At 38.9% G+C, this 22067-nt stretch overlaps 1 protein-coding gene across 14 annotated transcripts in view; it reads left to right on the top strand.

The window, feature by feature from the left end:
• SYNE2 (spectrin repeat containing nuclear envelope protein 2) overlaps positions 1-22067 on the top strand; it is a 330800-nt gene that overhangs the window by 179520 nt on the left and 129213 nt on the right. For all 14 annotated transcript variants that reach the window (XM_044231769.1, XM_044231767.1, XM_044231774.1 and 11 more), the window contains 8 exons: positions 822-2925; positions 4731-5053; positions 7719-7863; positions 8942-9160; positions 13946-14211; positions 16250-16418; positions 18924-19079; positions 21363-21503. In XM_044231769.1, the coding sequence (XP_044087704.1) occupies positions 822-2925; positions 4731-5053; positions 7719-7863; positions 8942-9160; positions 13946-14211; positions 16250-16418; positions 18924-19079; positions 21363-21503 (3523 nt within the window). The remainder of the gene's footprint in view (positions 1-821; positions 2926-4730; positions 5054-7718; positions 7864-8941; positions 9161-13945; positions 14212-16249; positions 16419-18923; positions 19080-21362; positions 21504-22067) is intronic.

The raw sequence follows: 22067 nt of genomic DNA, 5'->3' as shown, positions 1-22067 counted from the left end.
CTGAATATATATCCTAATGAGATTGAGATATATATATATATGCGCACTCCTTTTGGCTTTGAAAATAATAGCAAATGGTTGTAGATAGAATCTTACTGTGTAAATACTTTCCCACCATAAAAAGGCTGATTTTGTAGTTTTGCCTTAATGCGGTTTACTTCCAATGATCTCCTTTTTTTTTTTTTTTTTAAGATTTTATTTATTTATTTGACAGAGAGAGATCACAGGTAGGTAGAGAGGCTGGCAGAGAGAGAGAGAGAGAGAGAAGCAGGCTCCTTGCTGAGCAGAGAGCCCGATGCGGGACTCGATCCCAGGACCCTGAGATCATGACCTGAGCCGAAGGCAGCGGCTTAACCCACTGAGCCACCCAGGCGCCCCCAGTGATCTCCTTTTGAGGAAACAGTTTTATATTCAAAACACTAGCCTGATGATTATACCCTCTTAGTCATTATTGTTGGCAAAATAATAGTGATCTGGTTGCATTTTGTGGTAATTTCTTAGTCCTAGACTCAGCCTTGCTCAAGTCCTTCACAGTTCAGAGTCCTTTTACATTACATTGTTCCCCTTCCCTCTTCACTCCTTTCCTGTGGTTCTCCATTTTTATGAAACATACCTTACAGGTGAGCTTTCTACATTGTCATAGGCTCATCGAGAGCCGCACTAAACTAGATTCTGATTTTTATTTTTAGGACGGAGTGCTCTTAGAGACGACCTAATCGTCTCTTCTGAGAATTCAAAGAATTCATTTCTTTTAGTGACCTCTAACCTCATATTGGTATGTAGTAAGTATTAACAAGCTCTGTTTGTTTTTCTCTTTCTAGGGGACCCCTAGACAGTGCAACCTATCTGGACAAAATTAAAAAATTCCTGGCGTCGGTTGAAAAAGAGAAAGGTTCTTTAAGCAAGATGAAAATTGAATGGGAAAACTTATCAAAGTGTCTGACCAACATGGATAAGAAGTTGTTAGAAAGCCAGATGAAGCAACTTGCACACAGCTGGGAGCAGGTGAAACAGCTGGCTCAGAAGAAGTATTCTCAGCAAGCAGTGGAGCACGAGGAGTTTACACTCCTCATGAGCGAGATCCAAGACCTGGGCTCTTCTCTGCAGCAGCAGCAGCAGCAGTGCCTACAGTTTGGGCCTGACTCTCCGGAAGAAGAAGTGGGGAGCGCACACGTGGTTGCCTTGGCCACTGAACTCCGGATCATCAAGCATCAATTTTCTGTTTTAAAGGGGCGAGCTGAATTTCAGATGAAGAGGATTTGGGGAGAAAAAGAAAAGAATACTTTGGAAGGTGCAGTGGATAACTTGCAGAAGCAATTAGAAGCCTTGGAGCCATTAAACACCCAGGTGGAAAATCAGATCAAGAAGTACGAAATAAGGAACAAGATGAAAGAGATGATGCTGTGGGTCAAGAATCTCCTAGGTGAACTCACTCCCGCCATTTCCCTTCTCCCTGATGACATTCTGTCACAGATTAGGAAATGCAAGGTGACCCACGACAGCATCCTGGAGAAGCAGCAGGCCATGGAGTCATTGGTTGAAGAGGTCAAAAATAATATTCCCAACCTTACGGTAGGTGAGAGCAATGATTTAAATCACATCCTACAGGACATACAGAATCAGTACCAGATGCTAATTTTAAAATCGACAGAAAGGTCACAGCAGTTGGAATTTAAACTGGAAGAAAGGAACAGATTGATTGCAGTCATAGAGAAGGTGCAACTCTCACTTCAAGAAAATGAGGCACTGATAATTCCCAAGATGAGAACAGCCTCCACACAGGCTGAGCTAGAGCTGGAGCAGGCCACTTTGACAAGATCTCAGGAGGAACTGCAGGAGGCCCAGAGTGTAATTGCAGCCCACGTTCAGGAGCAAACGCACGTCTGTAAGGATCTAAGTGTGTTCGAAAGATTATTTCTGGACGACCAGCTCAAAAATCTTAAGACGAGAGCCAACAGAATGCAAAGATTCATTCAAAATAAATGGAATGAAGTAGAACAGAAGAGAGATTTTTACAGAGAATTCCATGAAAAGGCCTCTGTGCTTCAGAAGGAGGTTGACCACATACAGTGCAATGAGCTGCTGCTAACTCAAGACATGAACGAAGATGTTAAAGAGGAGCTCTACGGTCTTAAAGACCGAATCACCGGTATTCAGTCTAGTATCCTACTGCTGCTGAAACTCAAAGAAGTGTTCGATTCCATGGGACTAAACTGGGATTGTTCCCAGCTCGACCAGTTACAAGCCCTAGTATTTGAAAAAGAGAAGGAACTCGAAGAAAAAATCAAGCAGCTGGACATCTTCATGGCAGAATATGGCAAATACCAAGCATCACTAAATAAATTGAGGGCTGTGGATCTGCAAATTAAGAAAAGGGCGGAAGCCGTATTAGGAACGCCCCCTACATCGCCAGAAAGCAGTTTGCTCAGTGCTCAAATTTTGAAGCGGAGAATTGAGAAAGCCATGTGCTTATGTCAAGAGATAATAAAGAAATTAAATGAAAGTAAGGCCTTTGATGACTCATTCAAAGAGAAAGAAATACTCCAAATAAAGCTGTATGCAGAAGAAAATGACAGGATACACACGATTCTCCAAAATGGAATCCTGAAATCCCAACCACAAGAAATGGATGAAAAGGATTTTCAGGACAAACTGGAAAATTCCTTACATGTTTTGAATCAGATAAAGGCTCAGTTAGAGCAGCCTTTACTTTTAAATTTGGACATTGAACATATTCAAAATGAAAAGGAGAATTGCGAAGTGTTTCAAGAGCAAGTTCAGGCAGAAGTGGATGGCATGAAAGCTGTGGCCCTTACTGAGAAGCAAAGAGATGAAAATTCTTCCGACGCTTGTGATGTGGAGACAAAATTGCGGGACATTGAAGATCTTCACGCGCAGGTTAATACAAGCATTGACATGCGCACAGTAAGTTTTTTTTCATAATTCAGTAGTTAGTCCATTTCTTTTTATTTCATGGTTTTAGGTTTTACTCTAGTTAGTATGTGTGTATATTAGTATGCTTCTTAAGAAGTTCCAGGTTCAAAAAAAAAAAAAAGTTCCAGGTTCTGCATGAACATTCCCCCATGGAATACAGTCATTTTAAAAACTTGCAACGGGCTAACTTACGATCCCAACTCATTTTACATCTAAATACAGTCAGTACCTTATAGATGGGAAAGAGGAGTGTGGCACCTTTATTTCTATACCCCTTGTAGCCTCTATTGAGCTCAGACAAAATTTGGGTTTTGTTTGTTTTGTTAGAACTACTGGGGCATAATAGAAGAAATAGGGTGTAGTGAAAAGAACGTACAATAACTCCCCCTCTATTTATAACTTTTAGTGTCTAGGCACCGTGCTCAATACTTTGTTTTTAATCCTCACAGCAACGCTGTGAAGTGGTTGCTATTAATAGGCCCATTTTAAAATAAGGAAATTTAAGTTCAGAGTATCAACATTTTCTCAGCTCTTGCAGCACTAACAGAACGAGGATTTGCATCCAGATCGATTTTAGAGTGGGGGGTCACCAGATGAAGGCTCATGGGCCAAATCTGCCCACAGTGCTTGATTTTGTAAATAAAGTTTTATTGGATCACCGCCGTGTTCATTTCTTTAGAGAATGTCTATGGCTGCTTTCCTGCTAGAACAGCCTGGTTGAGTAGTTGTGATAGCCCAGATGGCATGTAAAGCCTAAAATACTTAGTCCGACCCTTTACTGGAAAAGTTTGCTGACCTCTGTTATAGAACGAGTCCAACAAATTCCCTCCTTTTCCACAATAATAAGATAGACAGCTTAGGCATTATTGGAACACTCGTACTTAGTATAATGCCCTTCACTGTGTTTTCAGAATTGTTGCATGAAATTTATAGAATGGGGAAATTCAAAGAATTATTTGATAATATTTCGATAGGCTTAAGTGTTATAAAGTCAAGCCATAGTATGAATCTTAATGTTTTTTAAATTGGTACTTAACAAATGTTGAGTAAAGTCAGTACTTCTCTACTTGATTTTAATATAGATTCCAGGAACGATGATGTAAATCTCCAGAATAATAGATCAGAGCCAAACTGGAAGGGACCTTCATAGTTATCTATTTTGGCTACTTGTTATTTCCTTGAGAAGGCTAAAGTCTGAGACATTAGGGAATGTGCTCAAAAGTAAAGTTAGTGGTAGAGCCATTTATTTAAAAACACAAGATGGGTGGGGCACCTGGGTGGTTTTGTTGGTTAAACATCGGACTCCTGATCTTAGCACAGGTTGTGATCTTAGGGTTGTGAGTTTGAGTCCCATGTTGGGTATAAAGATTACTTAAAATAAATAAATACAGTTTTAAAAAACTAAAAATAAAAACACAAGAAATCTGGGGGTTTTTTGTGTGTGTTTTCTTTAATTCCCCCTCCCAACAACATTTGTTAAAGTTATATATATTAAATATATCCCGTTGTTTTATTTAATTCATTGTGTAATTTAAGAGTTCTAGGACAGGGATATATATTGTCAGACATGATTCATGAGATGTATTTTTGAATTTAAGACAGATTTCTTAGCAAATCTAGAAATAATTTTTCTTTATGCAAGCAAAAATACTAGTCTAATATTGTCAAACTAAAAGTAGGAGATGCTAACCCTTATAAGACCCAGACATATTATGAATGCCTATAAAAACTCAAGAATGATAAAAATCCTCAAAGTTTGACAGCTTTGTTGCAACATTTAATCTCCTATTCACCAGGATGTTTTGAATGATGCTTGTGAAAGTATAACACACTATAATGAGGCAGTCATCAGGGCGATGGGGATCTTGACTGCCCGTGAAGCCATTGTTGCGTCCCATAAAGTAGATCTTGATAATCCAAAAGCACCACTGGAACTGCCTGGCTGGAAACAAGAGGAATTGCAATCCACAATCACAGACATCCAGGACCTCACTGAGAAGCTGGGGACTATATCAAGCCCTGAAGCCCAACAACAACTCCAGAGTACTATGCAGGAATTACTTTCTAAGGATTCAGCCATGATGGAGGCAGCCAAAGTAAAGGAAAGTGAACTAGAACGGTAGGTACTTCTTCCTAAAGGTAATCCTTCAAGAACAAAATTAAGATTTTTTAAAATTAGCATGTACACATTAGAAATAATTTGGGGGGTGCCTGTGTGGTTCAGTTGGTTGGATGACTGCCTTTGGCTCAGGTCATGATCCTGGGGTTCCAGGATCGAGTCCTGGATCAGACTCCCTGCTCTGCAGGGAGTCTGCTTCTCCCTCTGATCCTCTCCTCTCTCTCAAATAAATAAAATCTAAAATAAAATAAAATAAAAATAAGGACATAACTTTGAAACTATGGAAACATTTAAAAATCATTATCTGCAGAAGACCATAGCAAATATTATATTTATTTTACTTGTATTTAATATTGAGTATGTACAACAGAATGTTTATAAAAGTCTTCATATGATATAAAGAATAATGATCAAACAAAGAGCTTTGTACCCAAAAGTTCAAAGGTAAACATCATGACTTTTGAATTTTCTTGTGTGGTCCTTTCCTCTTCTCAGAATTAACCATTATGTCCAATTTTTTATTTACTATTTTTCTTCCTTTTTAAAATATTTTTACTATGTGTTTGTGCTCCATTTTCATGTATGTGTATTCTTCTGTCACTTCATTTTTTCAAATTCATCATTATGATGCTGAAGTTTATTCACGTTCTTGTCTATAGCAAAATTCAGTCACTTAGCTATTTGATAGACATTTGGGTTTTTCTAGTCTGCATTTACAAATGGTGCCAATAGGAACATTTTTAAATTCAAGAGCTTCCCTGGAATATATACCAAGGATTGTGATTGTGGGGCCACAGGTGTGTACACCTTACATTTTAAATTCCATATGATTTTACTTATTTATACTCAGACTAGTGTTCCAAGAACAATCTGTGTTCAAGCTGTTTCATATCCTCAGCAATACCCGATGTTGGGGGATCTAATTTTCTGTTCTCAAGGTTTTATTTATTTGAGAGAGAGAGCGCACAAATGACAAGCAGACACCCCGCTGAAAATGGAGCCTGATACGAGGCTCCATCCTAGGACCCCAAGATCATGACGTGAGCTGAAGTCAGATGCTTACCCAACTGAGTCACCTAGGTGCCCCAAGGGAGATTTAATTTTTGCCAGTCTGATGGATGAGAAGTGATATTTCACTGCGGTTCTAATCTGCATCTCTATTATTATTAATATATTTGAGCCTCTCTTTTGAGTGTTTCTTGGTCTTTCATATTTCGTCTTCTGAAAAATGCCTGTTCAAGCCATTGCCCAATTTTTACTGGGTCGCTCATATTTTTTTTATTGACTTGTAGAGATTTAGGCTATATTTTGAAAGTTGGTCTTTTTTTTTTTTTTTAAAGATTTTATTTATTTATTTGACAGACAGATCACAAGTAGGCAGAGAAGCAGGCAGAGAGAGAGGAAGGGAAGCAGTCTTCCTGCTGAGCAGAGAGCCCGATGCAGGGCTCTATCCCAGAACCCTGGGATCATGACCTGAGCCGAAGGCAGAGGCTTTTAACCCACTGAGCCACCCAGGCGCCCCTGGAAGTTGGTCTTTTGTTACATATGTTACAAATATCTTTACACAGAGGGTTTCCTATTAAATACCTGTCCTGGGTTGAGTCTTTATCTTCTGGCACCCAGCATTCCAGGAAGAAGTTAATAAACTTGAAACTCAGCAAATGCCCTCAAAGTGAAAAACTGTCCTTAGGGCTCATCTTATTTCTATTTCCACTTTGATATACTTTGGGGCCTCTGAATACTCCTTAATTCCTTTCCAGTTTATTATTATATTTTAATAATTTTTAAAAACTATATTTGATACTGGATTTTAAATTATTTTGGGGGAGGGATTTAGACTGTATCGGTTTTATACAGACGGTCTTATTCATAGTGTTTTTAAATATAGCACAACATTATGCTCTATAAAAATATGCTGCTCTATGTGCTCTTTTCCTTATTGTAGCAAAACTTCATAAAGTGACTATATTTGCTATAAAATATTTTATAAAATGGATTGTTGTAATTTACTTAACCATGTCTTTTGTTACATATGAAAGTATATTCCAATATTTGCCATTTTAATTAATAGTTTAATAAATAAAAAGATTTTACTGTGCAGAGGTTTTATCAGGTTTAGGATAAATTCCTACTTTGAGGACTAATTCCTCAAGTTAAATTGTGGAAGTTGAATTAATGGTTCAGTACAAGAATTTCAGTGAAGAATTTATACTTCATTAGCAGTGTTAAAGAATGCAGTTGTACAGTTTAGACTTTTTTATTTTTAAGATTTTTTTTCATTTATTTGAGAGTGAGAGAGCACAAGCAGGGAGAAGGAGAAGCAGACTCCCGACTGAACAGGGAACCCCACACAGGACTCGATCTCAAGACTCTGGGATCTTGACCTGAGCCAATGGCAGATGCTTAACCCGCGAAGCCACATAGGCGCCCCTACAGCTTAAGTGAATACTCTTATCTCACCGTTAAGTTTGTGTTAAAAGTCTTATGCAGGTCCCTGTGAGAAGCAGTCAGTCAATAAAAATTTGTTGAAAAAACACTGAATAGCAAAACAAGAATTTCTTTCTGTTTTTTATTAAGTGTTCAGAATTCATTCTGGGAAGTCCAGAATTTATTGTACTAAATAAAATTTAATATCACTTTTTTCCCCCTTAACTGTGCTTCACAGGTGTCTTGAGAATTACAAATGCTACAGAAGAATTAAAGAGAAAATTTGCAGTGACCTAAACCAAATGGAGGCAGTTCTTGGTCAGTCTGTGTTTCCGGTGCCAGCATCTTACAAAGAAGCTTTAGAGCGCTTGGAACAGAGCAAGGTAATAGTATTTGCACATCTCTAATAAGACTGTATGCAGAAAATTGGCAGAAGGAGCAAGTGGCAGCAGCAGGGCATGTGGCTCTGTTGTGACCCACAGAAATCTTCAACCTGAGTTGTACACTCAAGAAAATACCCCAGACCGCACACCAGGGAAAACATGAAACAGTGGTTCCAAGAGAGTTCATCATTCGGATTCATGGGACTGTTGCAAACCAGTAGCAACCTGTTCTTAGTGATAACTCTTTTGCTTTCTTTCTTCCTTTTTTAAAAAAGTTATTTATTTATTTGAGAGAGAGAGGGAGAGTGTAAGAGTGTGGGTGAGTGGGTGGGAGGGGAGGCGGAGAGACAGATGCTCAAGCAGACGCCTGCTGAGTGGAAGCCCGTGGCAGGGTTTGATCTCAGGACTGTGCTACCAAGACGTGAGTGGAAATCAAGAGGAGATGCTCAACTGACTGAGCTACTCAGGTGCCCCAGTGATCACTTTTCCTAAAGCTTCACCTTTCATGTTATTTTATTGGATGTTGTTGGATCAGTTACAGAGAATTTAATGCAACTATCATAAGGCTAAACTCTGGCTACTTCTTATTCTTACTATGCAATTTTTGTATTTGTTTATTTTTATCTGTTAGAATCTATGGCATTATGTTATTGGGATTTGAATGAAAACGTTCTAAATTACCTTTGCTTAACACCTGTCCCCAAACAAACAAAAACAAAAACCCTAAATAATACATTGGTGGTTGATAAGTATAGTGCAAATTAACAACCTAGTGAAATAGTGAGACTTATATTAAAATAACAAGGAACTTTTAGGATGTTCACCTTTCAGAACACTTTCTTACTCCAAAGAATTGCTTTATGGGTCATTTTTGTCAACCATAGTTCCAAATTCATAGGCCACACAATAATACGTAGGTAATTCTCTCTCAGATTGACTTCTAAGAGGACTAAAAAATGGATCATGGAATACTTACTGGATGACTTAAAATCATCAGTAGTTCAAGATCTTTAGAAGTTTATAAGTCTCTGAAAAATTAACAGACAGTCTATTCCTCCTATTCCTTTTCTTTCCTAAGGCTTTGGGGTCAAAGCTCCTATCAACCAAAGAAGAATTAATGAAACTGCGGCAGGTCCTCAGACACCTGAGGCCCGCGTGCACGGACACTGATGACATGTGTTTGCTCAGAACCACGACAGGTTTGTGGGACAAATGGTTAAATTTGCTGGAAGCCACCAAAGAATGGGAGATATGGTGCGAAGAACTGAAGTGGGAGTGGAAATTTGTCAGTGAAGAAGTAAGTGCTTCATTTCCAACAATCAAGCCAGTTTCCTAGTAAATGTCATTTGAATTGTTTTGTTACTTTCATTTCGTTTTTATATAAAACAATTCCTCAACTGGTAGGATTTGTTTATATCTCATATATGTAACACATAATTGTTATAGAGGTCAGGTCCTACTAAAATAATCTCCAAGAGATGATTCAGATTCTTTTCTTAAGAAAAGATACCTTTTTTTTGGTATCAGGTAATACTTACAGAAGTACTTGCTCATTTGGGCTTTAAAATCTTTATTGTGCATCTGAGTTAATGCCTTTAAAATGACTGTCTTAATGGAATACTAAAGGTTAGAATTAAGTAATATTCATAATAACCAGCTAATTTTAAAGTTAAAACTACAGTGGTTAACTATGGAAACTTACTCCAATGAATTGTTAACTATGGACTTAAAAATTTGTACGTTGCTCTTGCTGAAAACTCTCTTAAAGAAAACTTCCATAATATATCAATCACAGATGTTAATCTAAGTATGATTCTGGATTTAAGCCATCACATATATTTAGAAAGAAAATTTAAAATCATATAACATTATCTTAGGGTATTTGTTAATCTTTCCAAGGGATCAGGTATAAATGAAGTACAAGTCAGAACATTAAATGAAAGTCCTTCTTCCTTATTCATGTGAAAATTCTTGCTAAATTTACTTAAGAGAGAAATACAATGAGTCAATACTTGACTGGAGGTAGGTCACACTTTGGGATATAAATGTTTAACATTAGCATATTTTTCTGCTTAAAATTTGGTATTCTTGCTTCTTGTCCTGTTGCGTCTAAGAGAGCAAGATTGGCCACCAACAGCTCTACTGGAGCCATTGGAGAAAATTCACTCAGGGTCCTTGCCATGTCTGCTCAAACTGGCATGGTCCATCTGGAAATAATGGCCTCAGTCTGTGCCTCCAGTGTTTCCCATCAGCCCTGGGAGGGTACAGGCTTCATTATGTTGAATTAGGTGAACCTCCTTGAATGGGTCAGCTAAGATATCTACCGTACTGCAGATATCCAAGATACCTACCTTAATGCTAGCTCTTTGGACATGAAAATAAAAATCCTTTAATTAAGGAATGCAACTTGATATTCTTGAAAATGAATATCATTGTGGTAGTGCTGATAGGGTTTGATTAGTCAATAGACTCTTGAATGTTAAAACTTGAAGATACTTTGTAAATTACTGCTGCTCGCCTCTTCTTTCCCATTCATACTGGCACAGTTGATGGGGTTCCTGAAGTAGGCTGTGTGCCGTCCGAAGAGGGCTGTTCACACAGGACGCCACCAAATCCTTGCATTGCCCTCGGGAGTTAAATATTATTACCATTTTATTGATGGGGATACTGAGGCACGGAGAGATTTCTGTTGGCACAAGACCTCCCAGCTAGTGATTGAGCTGGGGCTGCGGACTGGGGCCATGTCTGTTTTGCTCACTGCTGTAACTTTAGAATCTGACTGGGGCCTTGCGCTTAGTAGGCAGTTAGTAAATATTTCTTGAGGGACAGCTCTTGTTGAAACCCACGTCTAGGCTAATTCTAAGCTTTTGTTCTATTTTACTACATTGCCTGTCTATTGCTATACACCCATTTGGAATTATATTTGATTAATTCAGACCTTATTCATTTAAAACTTCGTAATTATTCATGGAAACATTTGACAACATCTGGTGTCGGAGTGTGTTTTTCCAAAAGTAGCACAGACAAAATATGTGTGGTCCTGTAACAGCAAACAGTAACAGCAAATGGAACACTTAGTGGGCCGGCATGGTGCATGCCTGTGTGTCCCGCAGAGTTCTGAGCACTTTATACGTATTATCACTTATTCTCGCAACAGTCCTGTGAGCTGGATATTTTTATTTTACCTTCATTTTGTAGACGAGGAAAGTGAGACACAGTGAGACTGAGTAAGTTGTCCAAATGCACAAGTGAGTGGTAGAGGAGGAGTCAGACATATGCTCCGGTGTTTTTAATGATGAAACTATCAACTTAAATGATATTTACAGGCACTGAATTGTAGGAGTAGCTTGTATCCATTAATAAAAATGGTAGCATCTAAACACCTGTACATGCAAGATCCTGTTAGGATGGTTGGTGCTTTTGGATGTGACAGAATGAATTTCTTTTTTTAAGATGTGGATAGTAATAGAATAATCCAGTATCTTTATGGGATAAAGGTTTTGTATGAGTAGGTTTTCAGAAACTTAAATGTTGTGTTTAAACTTATGACTTAAAATATACATTGAAATTTTGATTTACCTTCTTTTCCCCCTAAAATTTTACCTTCCTGTTTTCTTACACAGAATCTGCTTGATTTAATTATTCATCTCTGGTTATTCAGAGTCCTCATTTTTGTTTCAGTGATCATGATGTGCTGGAATAAAGTCATGCTTTCAGGGATAATTGGAGGCATAAGGCTGACTTCTTCAGTATGTACCAAAGTTCAAAGGACTTTTACTAGTGCTGGTTACGGGGTTATCAGTCTTCTTCACTCGTTTACTTGTGGTGCTACTATGGCTCCTTTTCCCTTTCCAGACTCTCTGATTGACTGTGAACCTAAAAGTTTTATAGCCATATTATTAGAATTCTGTGTCCAAGGGAAACCATTCAGGGGCTACAGAGTCTCTTCTAGAAGAATGAAGGCACAATTTTTGTAGAAACTGTTTTATTGATTTGGGAGCTGTTTTCATCCTCTTTAGCATAAAGTTGGTTGAGTTTTGATGAACACAGTCACATGATCACCAATGAATCTAAATGAAGATTTAGAACATTTCATCACCTCCAAAAGTTCTCTTGTGCCCCTCTGTAATTAGCCCCTTCTATCACCTCCAGCCCCTGGCATCCATTCCTCTGTCTTGCCATTTCCAGGATGTCATATAAATGGACTTGAAGAGTTTGTGCCTTTTGGGTTTGGCATCTTTTCACTAAACATCGTGAGTGGGAGGTGCATACCTGTTGCTGTTTGTATCAGTAGTTCATTTCTCTTCACTCCTGAGTAATACTGGGTTGGATTTGGTTATCTGTCATAAGTCGAAGTGTTATCTGGCTTTTGAGTAAAATTGTCTTAATTATGCCCCTCCCTAATTACTTAAGAACTTACATTAGATGGCAGAGCCTGAGATGGGGCTCGTGGGCAGATGGTTTATTTTAGCAAGTGATCTCAGGGAACAGGGGTGGGGGAAGAGGAGTACTGGACCAAGAAAGGACAGAACCTTTCGAGGCTTTACTCCTCCTGGGTCATGGTTGCCGTGGTGGCTCCTTTATGGTCGTCATGGCACAGAAGCACCAATAGATGCTCCATTAAGTTCTGGGTTACAGACATGTTTCTTTCAACCCTGACGTATAGCAGAAACCCTAGGTGTACAATTATCTCTGATGATAACAGCAGTTCCTTTCTTTGCTTGCAGGTTCTCTGGCAGGGAAATTGCAAAACAAGCTAGTGGGACCCTTTTATGTTATTCCCTGGTGGAAATGTAGCTGCTTGCCTAAGAACTAGCACTTCTAATCCAACTGAATTTAGGATTGAGGAAATGGAAAGCATACATTCCGTAACTAGGTCTGTCGGAGACGGATTGTCTATACCCATGTATTCTAGTGAGCCGCCTGGCTCAGCTGGATCGTATGCCCCAAGTGGCCGGGCAGCTTATACTAGCGCCTGACCCTGCTGCAGACCTCCCTCAACACTGGCAGCATTCTGATAAATGCATCTGAGCAGTATTCTCCAGATAGCATAGACTGCCCCCGAAATCCCAATGGGCACCTCCCATGCTGGGGCTCTTTCTTAATGGTAGAGGTGCAAGATTGAACAACTTGATCCTTACGTATGGAATTCTGGCATTCCCTAGACCACTGAGCCCCTGGAAACTTAATTTATGCTGGAATTCCTAAATTCTCTTAGATTTTTTTCTACCCTTTGGATCCAGATTTTCATTTATTGTTTTCATTCACATTGAATAAATGTAGTTGGCCGGTGTGATATTCCATAATGTCAAGATTGCAAGGTGGCTGACAAGTTGGAACATTAGAGCAGGAGAGCTGACAGCACCAGGGCAGAATTTGGTAAATGTATGGTACAACTAGGGTGGGGACCACGGGGTTTGAAGAAGTAAGTTAGAGAGATCTGCTTTTCCGTGTCTTCATTCTGGGGCCAAGGGTCGTACAACTCCATTTTGCAGATGCGCGGTGTTACGTGTTTCCGGGTTCTGCACGTTGCCGTGTTGACAAATACATGATTAGTTAGGACTGTTTTCCCTTTGGTGTAGGTGTTCGAGTAATGAGGAAGTACCGGACTTACCTTTTTGAGCATACAGGAATAGGATGTGGAAGAAAACACACCTGTAGAAACATGGTCTGGCAGTTGTCCAACCTCATATAGGAGTTGCAGTTTTGGGGGGCTCATTCTGGCTTATAGACATCTCAGGAGAAATCACTGCTTTCTGCAACTGAAATCTGAAGGAGCAGGAAATTATTTATGAAATTATTCAACAGTGTTTTCTTCAGCTCACGACTGCAGTACTTCATTTCATAAATTAAATGGTGAGCAGATCTGCAGCTGGAATGGGAACTCTGGGATTCCAGTGCTGCAGGAGTAAGATTCCCAGCTTGAGGAAGACAGATACCACTTTGAGAGAAGATAGGGTATTAGGAACCCTTTGACCAGCCAGGATACAAAAATGATGATTGCCAAGGTCTGTTTCAGCTTCTGAAATGGTCAGAGTGCATCTTCGTTAAGTCAGTTCTCTTTTTTTGTTTATTGAATTAGATTGAACGAGAAGCAATTATTTTGGATCGTCTTCAAGAGGATCTGCCTGAAATTTCAAAAACCAAAGAGGCGGCCACCACAGAGGAGCTCTGTGAGCTGCAAGATTCTTTATGCCGCTACCAAGAAAATGTGGAGAAGCAGCAGCTGTTACTGACCTTACTTCTTCAGCGCCTGAGAAGTATCCAGAATGCTCCCAAAAGATTAGAGGCTGTAGAAACGATACCAGCATTTCAAGAGATTACATCGATGCAGGAACGATGCAACAAGTAAGACTTATGAAAAACTATTAAGGAAACGTGCCTAATAATTCAGGCTTAATTTTTTTTTTTTAAAGATTTTATTTGTTTATTTGACAGACAGAGATCACAAGTAGACAGAGAGGCAGGCAGAGAGAGGAGGAAGCAGGCTCCCTGCTGAGCAGAGAGCCTGATGCGGGGCTCGATCCCAGGACTCTGAGATCATGACCTGAGCCCAAGGCAGAAGCTTTACCCACTGAGCCACCCAGGAGCCCCTAGGCTTAATATTTAGAAAATACTGAATTTTGAAAATATAAAAATAAAGCATAATGACAAGTGATACCATAGAATTGGGTTAACGCAGAAAAGTATAAAAAGGGTTGGAATGGTACATCCCCTGTGGAAAAACACTATGGAGGTCCCTCACAAAATTAAAAATAGAAATATTATATGCTCTGATAATTCCACTATTGGGTATTTGCCCAGGGGGAATGAAAATGCTACCTTGAAAGATACATGCACCCCTGTGTTTATTGCAGCATTATTTAGAATAGCCAAGACACAGAAGCAACCAAAGTATGCATCAGTAGACAAAAGAATAAGGAAAATATGGTATTTGTACCCAATAAAATACTACACAGCCACAGAAAGGGATGAGATCATTGCCACTTGAGACAGTATGGATGGACCTAGAGGGTATTATACTAAGTGAAAGAAGTCAATCTGAGAAAGACCAATACCGTATGATTCCACTCATAAATTAGATCTCAAAAAAAATTAATAAGCCAACAAAAAGCAGAATTGGAGGGGAGTGAGGGAAGTGGATGGGCAAAATGGGTGAAGGGAAGTGGGAGATAGAGGCCTTCAGTTACGGAATGAGTAAATCATGGGAATAAAAAGCAGATCATTAGGAATACAGTGAATTGTAATAGTGATATAATGGGACAGATGGTAGCTATACTTGTGGTGAGCATAGAATAATGTATAAATCTGTCAAATCACTAGACTGTACACCAGAAATGAATGTAATGTTGTGTGTCAACTAGACTTGAAAAAGTTGGTTGGGGGGGTGATGGACAAGATTAATAATAATAAAAAGAAACACATAGTTTCCATCTTGGTATTACTGAGGATGAATATCCTTTGAATTTTGTTAATATTTGCTACTTTTGTATTTTAGTAATATAGATTCTCTATAGGATGTTCAGGAATGTAGAAAATTATAAAGATTAATATAAACCCCCTTTAATTTTACCACTCAGCAATAATCACTGCCAGTCATTCCTCTTTTTTATTATGATTGTATTTTTAAACAAATTATGGCCATAATGCTATACTGTTTTGTTTGCTAGATGATTTATCAGCATATTATGTTAATTTGCCTATGTCACTAAATGTTCCTTAAAACATAACTATGTCATATCTCACATGTGACTATCCCATAATTTATTTAACCCTAACATAAAACCTTTAAATTATACGTAATTTTTTTTCACTTTTGTAAAACACTGTAGTGAAGATTTTTATGCTAGAATTTCTGCATCTGTGATAAATACTTTGAGAAAGAGGCCAAGAAGTCGAATGACTAGGTCAAAGGTTACAATATATTTACAGCTAGAAATACTTACCAAATAGCTCTCAGGAAAAGTCGTACCTCTTAAACATCCCTACTAATAAGGTGGCTACATCCACAGCAAATGGGGTCAGCTGAGATAAAAATGCTAATGGCATCATCTGTCCCCAGAAGCCCACCAGTGACTCCATTCTCCCCTCTACGTCATATTCAGTTGAACTCAAGGATCACCTGGAGAAAAGTAGGATGGAGAGAGCAATTGGAATGTAAAGTGTGAAAAGAGGATATCTTGAGATGGACGTTTAGAGAGGTTTTTGATTGAGTGACAGAATTTGGTATATGTTTGTGTATGTAGTAACGAAATCATGGAAAATGGTACTTTTTGCTCAGGGAAAAGATCTTTTGTGAACTTCGCAGACATTGTGTTAATTATTGAAATGAAACTATCTCACAAGAGAGCAGGATAGAGAATTTTATTTTGATGTTGTATGTTAGGCTTTTTCAGAAAGCTCAAGAAAACAAGGAATTGATGGAGAATGAAATCCAAGAAAGACATTCTTTTACAAAAGAAATAATTACTTTGAAGAATTTATTTCAACAGACTGCAACTTATTTCCAAAGTATGGAATTACAAGACCACCCTGAAAAGGTAGACCCATTTGAGGTAAGTGAGGAATGAAGTGAGAAACCAGTGAATGTGGCCAGCACAGGTCTGCAGTCTTGAATCCAAAGTCTTTGGGGCAGAGGTAACTTTGTGACTGGAGTGGAGGGAGTGGGCCAAGAGAGAGAAAGCACATACAAAGGCCCTGTGGCATGGTGTGGGCCAAGCTATAAGAGATCACTGTGGCTAGGTTGCAGAGAAGAAAGTTGAGAGGTCGGGGAGGTCCCCAGAGCATTATAGAGTAGGGTGTTAGACTACTGACTTTAGTAGGATGTATGATTTATCTCTGATAGGAGTGCAACTGTTTTTACTCACAATACTTCCGACACCAAATGTGTGGGAGTTTTCCCCCAAGGCTCTGGAAGCCAACTAGGTGTCCTGCACTAAATTCAACTGTAACACGAACTAGCAGCAGTTAGCACAGACCACACAGATTAAGGGCTCACTTCCACAAGACCACCCCCGCTTCAGAAGCAAGTCCTGGTTCTCCTGTAATTCTTACTGACTCACTGTCAGAAGATCAGGGGTTCCCATAACCCCTTCCTCAGTTTTAATAATTTACTAGAATCCCTTCTGGAAGTCAGGAAAGCACTTTACTTTTTTTTTTTTTTTTTAAAGATTTTATTTATTTGACAGAGAGATCACAAGTAGGCAGAGAGGCAGACAGAGAGAGAGAGGAGGAAGCAGGCTCCCTGCTGAGCAGAGAGCCTGATGTGAGGCTCGATCCAGGAACCCTGAGATCATGACCTGAGCCTCCCGGAACCCTGAGATCATGACCTGAGCCGGAGGCAGAGGCCTTAACCCGCTGAGCCACCCAGGCACCCCAGGAAAGCACTTTACTATTACTGGTAAGGGATACAACTCAGAATCAGCCAACAAGAGAAATGAATAGAGCAAGGTAAGGGGCCAGTCTCTCAGACCCTCTGGGCCCTGTCTGGGTGTGCCACTCTTCCAGCACCAACTCCGGATTTTCCATACCTCACTGATTAGGGGGTTTTGTGGTAGTTCCACTAAGTAGGCATGATTGATTAAATCGTTGGCTGTTGATAATTAACTCAACCTTCAGCTCCTCACCCCACCCTAGAGGTTGGGAAGTGGGGCTGAAACTTCCAGCCCTCTAATCACAGGGTTGATTCCTCTGGCAACCAGGCCCTATCCTGAATCTATCTAGAGGCTCCCCCGCACCCCCCCTCGGAGAGTCATTCATTAGCATAAGCTCAGGTATGGTAGAGAAGGCTTTGTTCTGAGTGAGGAAGGACACTCCTCCTACTCCTAGCCAGGAAATTCCAAGAGTCTTAGAAGCTGTTCAGGAACCAGGGATGAAGACCAAATACAGCTTTTTAAATCACACTATCACAGGGACTGTTCATATGCCCCTGTGTGATTTGGGACATTGTTTTTTTAAGAATGATTCCGGTCCCCTGGTAACAAGCAGAAACGGCATTCGGAAGTTGACTCCAGTCACGCACGGTTGTTCATGGGAGCTCAGTATTGATAGAGGGAACTTCTCTCCCTCACAGTCTGGGGGAAGCTTCAATGTGTAGCTCTGAATGATTCTGACTAGATTCTGACTCCGTCTAGATGAAACCAGAAGGCACTATACTTAAACTCCACCTTTGTCTGAACGGCATTGTTCTCTAAGTTTCCATCTCTAGATTCGTTCTCAGCTGAGGGTGAAGAAAAAACAGGGACACATCACGGAGTCATTCAAATTGTAATCATTCTTCAGTGCGGTGACTCAACCCATTAACACGAATAATGCTACTGAACAGCTACTGGAAAAACAAAACAAGCCCCAAAAAGCCACAGTGAAGTCAAGAAGTATTTTTCCACTTGATCTTTGGGAAACTTTCCCAAACAAATGAGTTTCTCCTTTATAATTAGTGCAGGAGAACGTAGATCAGATTTTGTTTCTAGGCCGCAACCAATACACTGTTTGTTCAGGTTTCTTTTATCTCCTAAAATCCACATTCTTTGCAGGGAACTGGAACCCTGCCTTTTTGAAAGAAGTTGGGCTCTGCTGGGCTGTCTAATTACATGAAAGCAGACACTTGTGCTTCAAGCCTAGGGCTTTTAGTGGCCTTGAATCATTGTGATGATAATGTAGGAAGAAACAGAAATGGCAACAAGTTAATAACAAAAACAAAAAAACCCCAACAAACTTCTTGGAAACTTTTTTTTGCTCCTCGGAGCTTTTTAGCTCAAGACTGCAACCGAGATAGTTAAATCCTAGAGTTGCTTTAGAAGCAGGAGATGTTGTAATGTCTTTTGAGGACAATGGTTTGACACTATGGAGAGGTATCAAGTTCAATTCTGACAAACTAGAAAGCATCATCTGACCGCACTGAGTATCTCTTCGGCTTAATCGGCTTGTATCAGTAGTGAGCCTTTGTCATGCAAAGTGTGCTCATTTAAATCAGAAGGATGTGCTGGAAAGCTGCTTTCACTTTTAGAGTTAAACTTTTTCCCTGTTCTGTACCTTTTTGAAACTCTCTTGGTGATTTTTAGGAGCTTCAAAGCATTTTTAAGAAAGGGAAGCTGACTTTTGAGAATATTATGGAAAAACTGCGAATCAAGTATTCTGAAATGTACACCCTAGTCCCTGCAGAGATTGAATCCCAGGTGGAAGAATGCAGAAAAGCTTTAGAAGACATAGATGAGAAGGTAATAATTGTTTGTACTAGTGTTATTATTTATGAGTTGAATGGATATAAAGAAAAGATCCTGTAATGTCACATTTCCTTTGCCCTTATTTTAGCAATGCCTGTTTTTATAGAGTTTAGGTAAGTGATAATTCTGTGTATTGAATACGGAGGTGAAATTGCTCTAAATAAAGTGACATAACAGAATTAGATAATGTGGTTATTTTTAATTGTCAAGATGCGTAGTTTTTCTTCTCTTACATTTAAAAGTAGAATAGATTAGCTTTTTTTTTTTTTTAACTGGAGAATCACTTTAAAATATTAGACAAGAATAATGTTTTGCTTCAGCACTTATTCCCTGTGAATGTTCTGAAATTGCAACCAAGGACATTAAGAATATAAATTTCATAACTCATGAGGAATAGCATTTAACACACACTATCTTTTTGATGGTGGCAACACAGTTGTCAGAACACACCTGCACAAATCTTTACCCCTGAATGGATGACTCTAAAGGTTGGAAGAAAGAATGGGAAATGTTTCATAGTACTGGAGACCTAGGAGCTTAGAAGACAGATTTATTGAATTATAGAAAGAGCCCTTACATCCAACAGAACAAAATTCTATTTGGTCCAGCATGCATGGAAGGATTTTTGTATTCCTTTTGAAATCGGGAGTACCTCTAACTTAATAAAATAGATTTTAAATGCAAACACACACAAATCGCGTTTCAAACTCAGTTAACTTCTTTAACAGATTTCTCAGAAAAATCTGACCCATGAAAAAACATGGAAGCTCCTAATACACATTTTTAACAAATTTTGTTGATTAAACACCAAGAAAATCTGTTATGAGGTACTTGCTCAAGAATCATGCACTATTGATTTCAAGAGAATACTAAAGGTTTTGAGAGCAACTAAATTTGTTTCCATGAATACTTCATGTGAAAATTGCTAACAGAATGAATAATCAAAATCAATCTTAAATTTAGCAGTTGAAAATTTCAAGAGTAACTTGTGTATTTGTAACAAATAGCAACTGATTTTTATTGTTTGGTGTGTCTGAAAGATCCAGGCCAATTCTAAACCATTTGATGTAATTCGAAGGGCTGCTTACTTTTTGTAAATCATGGACCTAAATTATACGCTTTTCTGCCTAGAGAATAACTGCCCCAATATCAGAAAACTTACTTTATAGTAATTTGTTACAAAGTAATAAAAAGCTATTACAGCAATTTAAAAACCAACATAGAATTAATTTTTTTCCTAAAAATATCAACTGCATTATGATCTGTGGAATAAAAACATTTTATAAATGTATCAACATCCTGAAATGTTAAAAAGAGCCTGGGACTTCAGTCTCATGACTCTGGGCTTCTCAGGACAAGTTTTAACTGCTGCCTTGATACAGGCAGGATAACCACCTGCGTTGAAAGGTTTTAGTCTCCATGGTTATACAGATATAGTGGTTTTTTAAAAGGGTTAAAGGGTTATACATAAGCATAAAGTATTATTTGGTTATTTAGTGGCTGCAAGGGGAAAGCCTTATCAACATAGCCTTAAACAAAACAAACAAAAACAAGAACAAGAACTAAGCAGGTATTTGAAAAATGACACTTTAAACATTCATCTGTTATCTTTCCTAGCCCAAGTTATTTTCTTAGGAAAATCATTCAGATAAAAAAATTACACTGTTCAACGGCTAGATTTCTGATTGCTGTGAACACACTAGAAACATTCACACAGAGAAAAACTAAGCTTTGTGCATCCTCAAGAAAGAGCGAATTTTAGAAGGTTATTTCCCCCAAATCAGTACTACAGTGGGAATTACATTTTTTTAAGTCAGCTTGAGAATAGGTTAGGTTATATTGAAAATTGGTCTATGCAGAGGTCTTCTCATAAAATGAGAGACTGTATAATAAATAATTTATCTCCCTTGAATTTTTTCATATCATTTGCTCCACTGGGGTATGCCTAAGACAGTACGCTTAGTTTTGATCAGCTCAGCACAGATCTGTACTATGTGGTGTGGGTTACATTCAATAAATTTTTGTTTGTTGATTTTCTTCTTTTCTTAGATTGGATTTAAAAGGTCAAGTCAGCAGAGCCACCATTGGTCTAGTCTGCTGATCTGCCTCTCATTATCTTATTAACTGGCATGGTTTGGGATGCTCCCGTCCCAGCCTTTAAAAGATTTTTGTGAATAAAATTGCCTAACAGTATGACTGTTCCTTTTATCACCTGAACCTGTAACTAAATATTGAAGATGTTTGTAAGCCAGATATGTCTTTCTTTCATTGTAACAGATCAGCAATGAAGTTTTGAAAAGTTCACCCTCCTATACAATGAGTAGGAAGATAGACGAAATTAACAATGGGCTTCACAGTGTTGAAAAGATGTTGCAGCAGAAAAGCAAGAATATTGAGAAAGCTCAAGAAATTCAAAAGGTAACTTCCTCCTTTAATCTCCCTCAGCATTTGGTGTTCCTCCTTTTCCTCAGTCCTCAAGGTGTGCCCTGTGGATGACTCAGAAGCACAGAGATCATAACTCAGATCCACAGGGACCCCCTTACCGAGGGTCCCCTGCAGAGGCTTGGTGGAGAAAGTTGCATTTAAGAACTGTTCTCAGTTGTTGTTGTTGTTGTTTGGGGGGGGGGGGCTGTGAAGGGGGGGAGAGAAAGACTCCCAAGCAGGCTCCATGCCAGGTGCAGAGCCTCACCAGCCTTGAGATCATGACCTGAGTTGAAACCAAGAGGTGTACACTTAACCGGCTGAGCTACCCAGGTGCCTCAGAACTGTTCTCAGTTTTTCCATGGGGAGAATGTGCCTGAACCCCTGAGAGCCTACGATTATGAACTAGCCTTTTCACAAGTAAAGGAGAGTAAGGACCTTATCCTGGGATGGCTGATAATAAAAAAAAAAAATATTGTATATAAATATCAAATATAGAAAACAAAGCTAACATGTTTTCTGTGTTTAAGCATTTCTTGGAGTCTTTTTTTTCCTAACCTA

This window comes from Neovison vison, chromosome 13, assembly GCF_020171115.1.
Source record: "Neovison vison isolate M4711 chromosome 13, ASM_NN_V1, whole genome shotgun sequence".
Taxonomy (NCBI): domain Eukaryota; kingdom Metazoa; phylum Chordata; class Mammalia; order Carnivora; family Mustelidae; genus Neogale; species Neogale vison.
The sequence above is the reverse complement of the archived record's forward strand: the minus strand, read 5'-3'. Positions and strand labels throughout refer to the sequence as shown.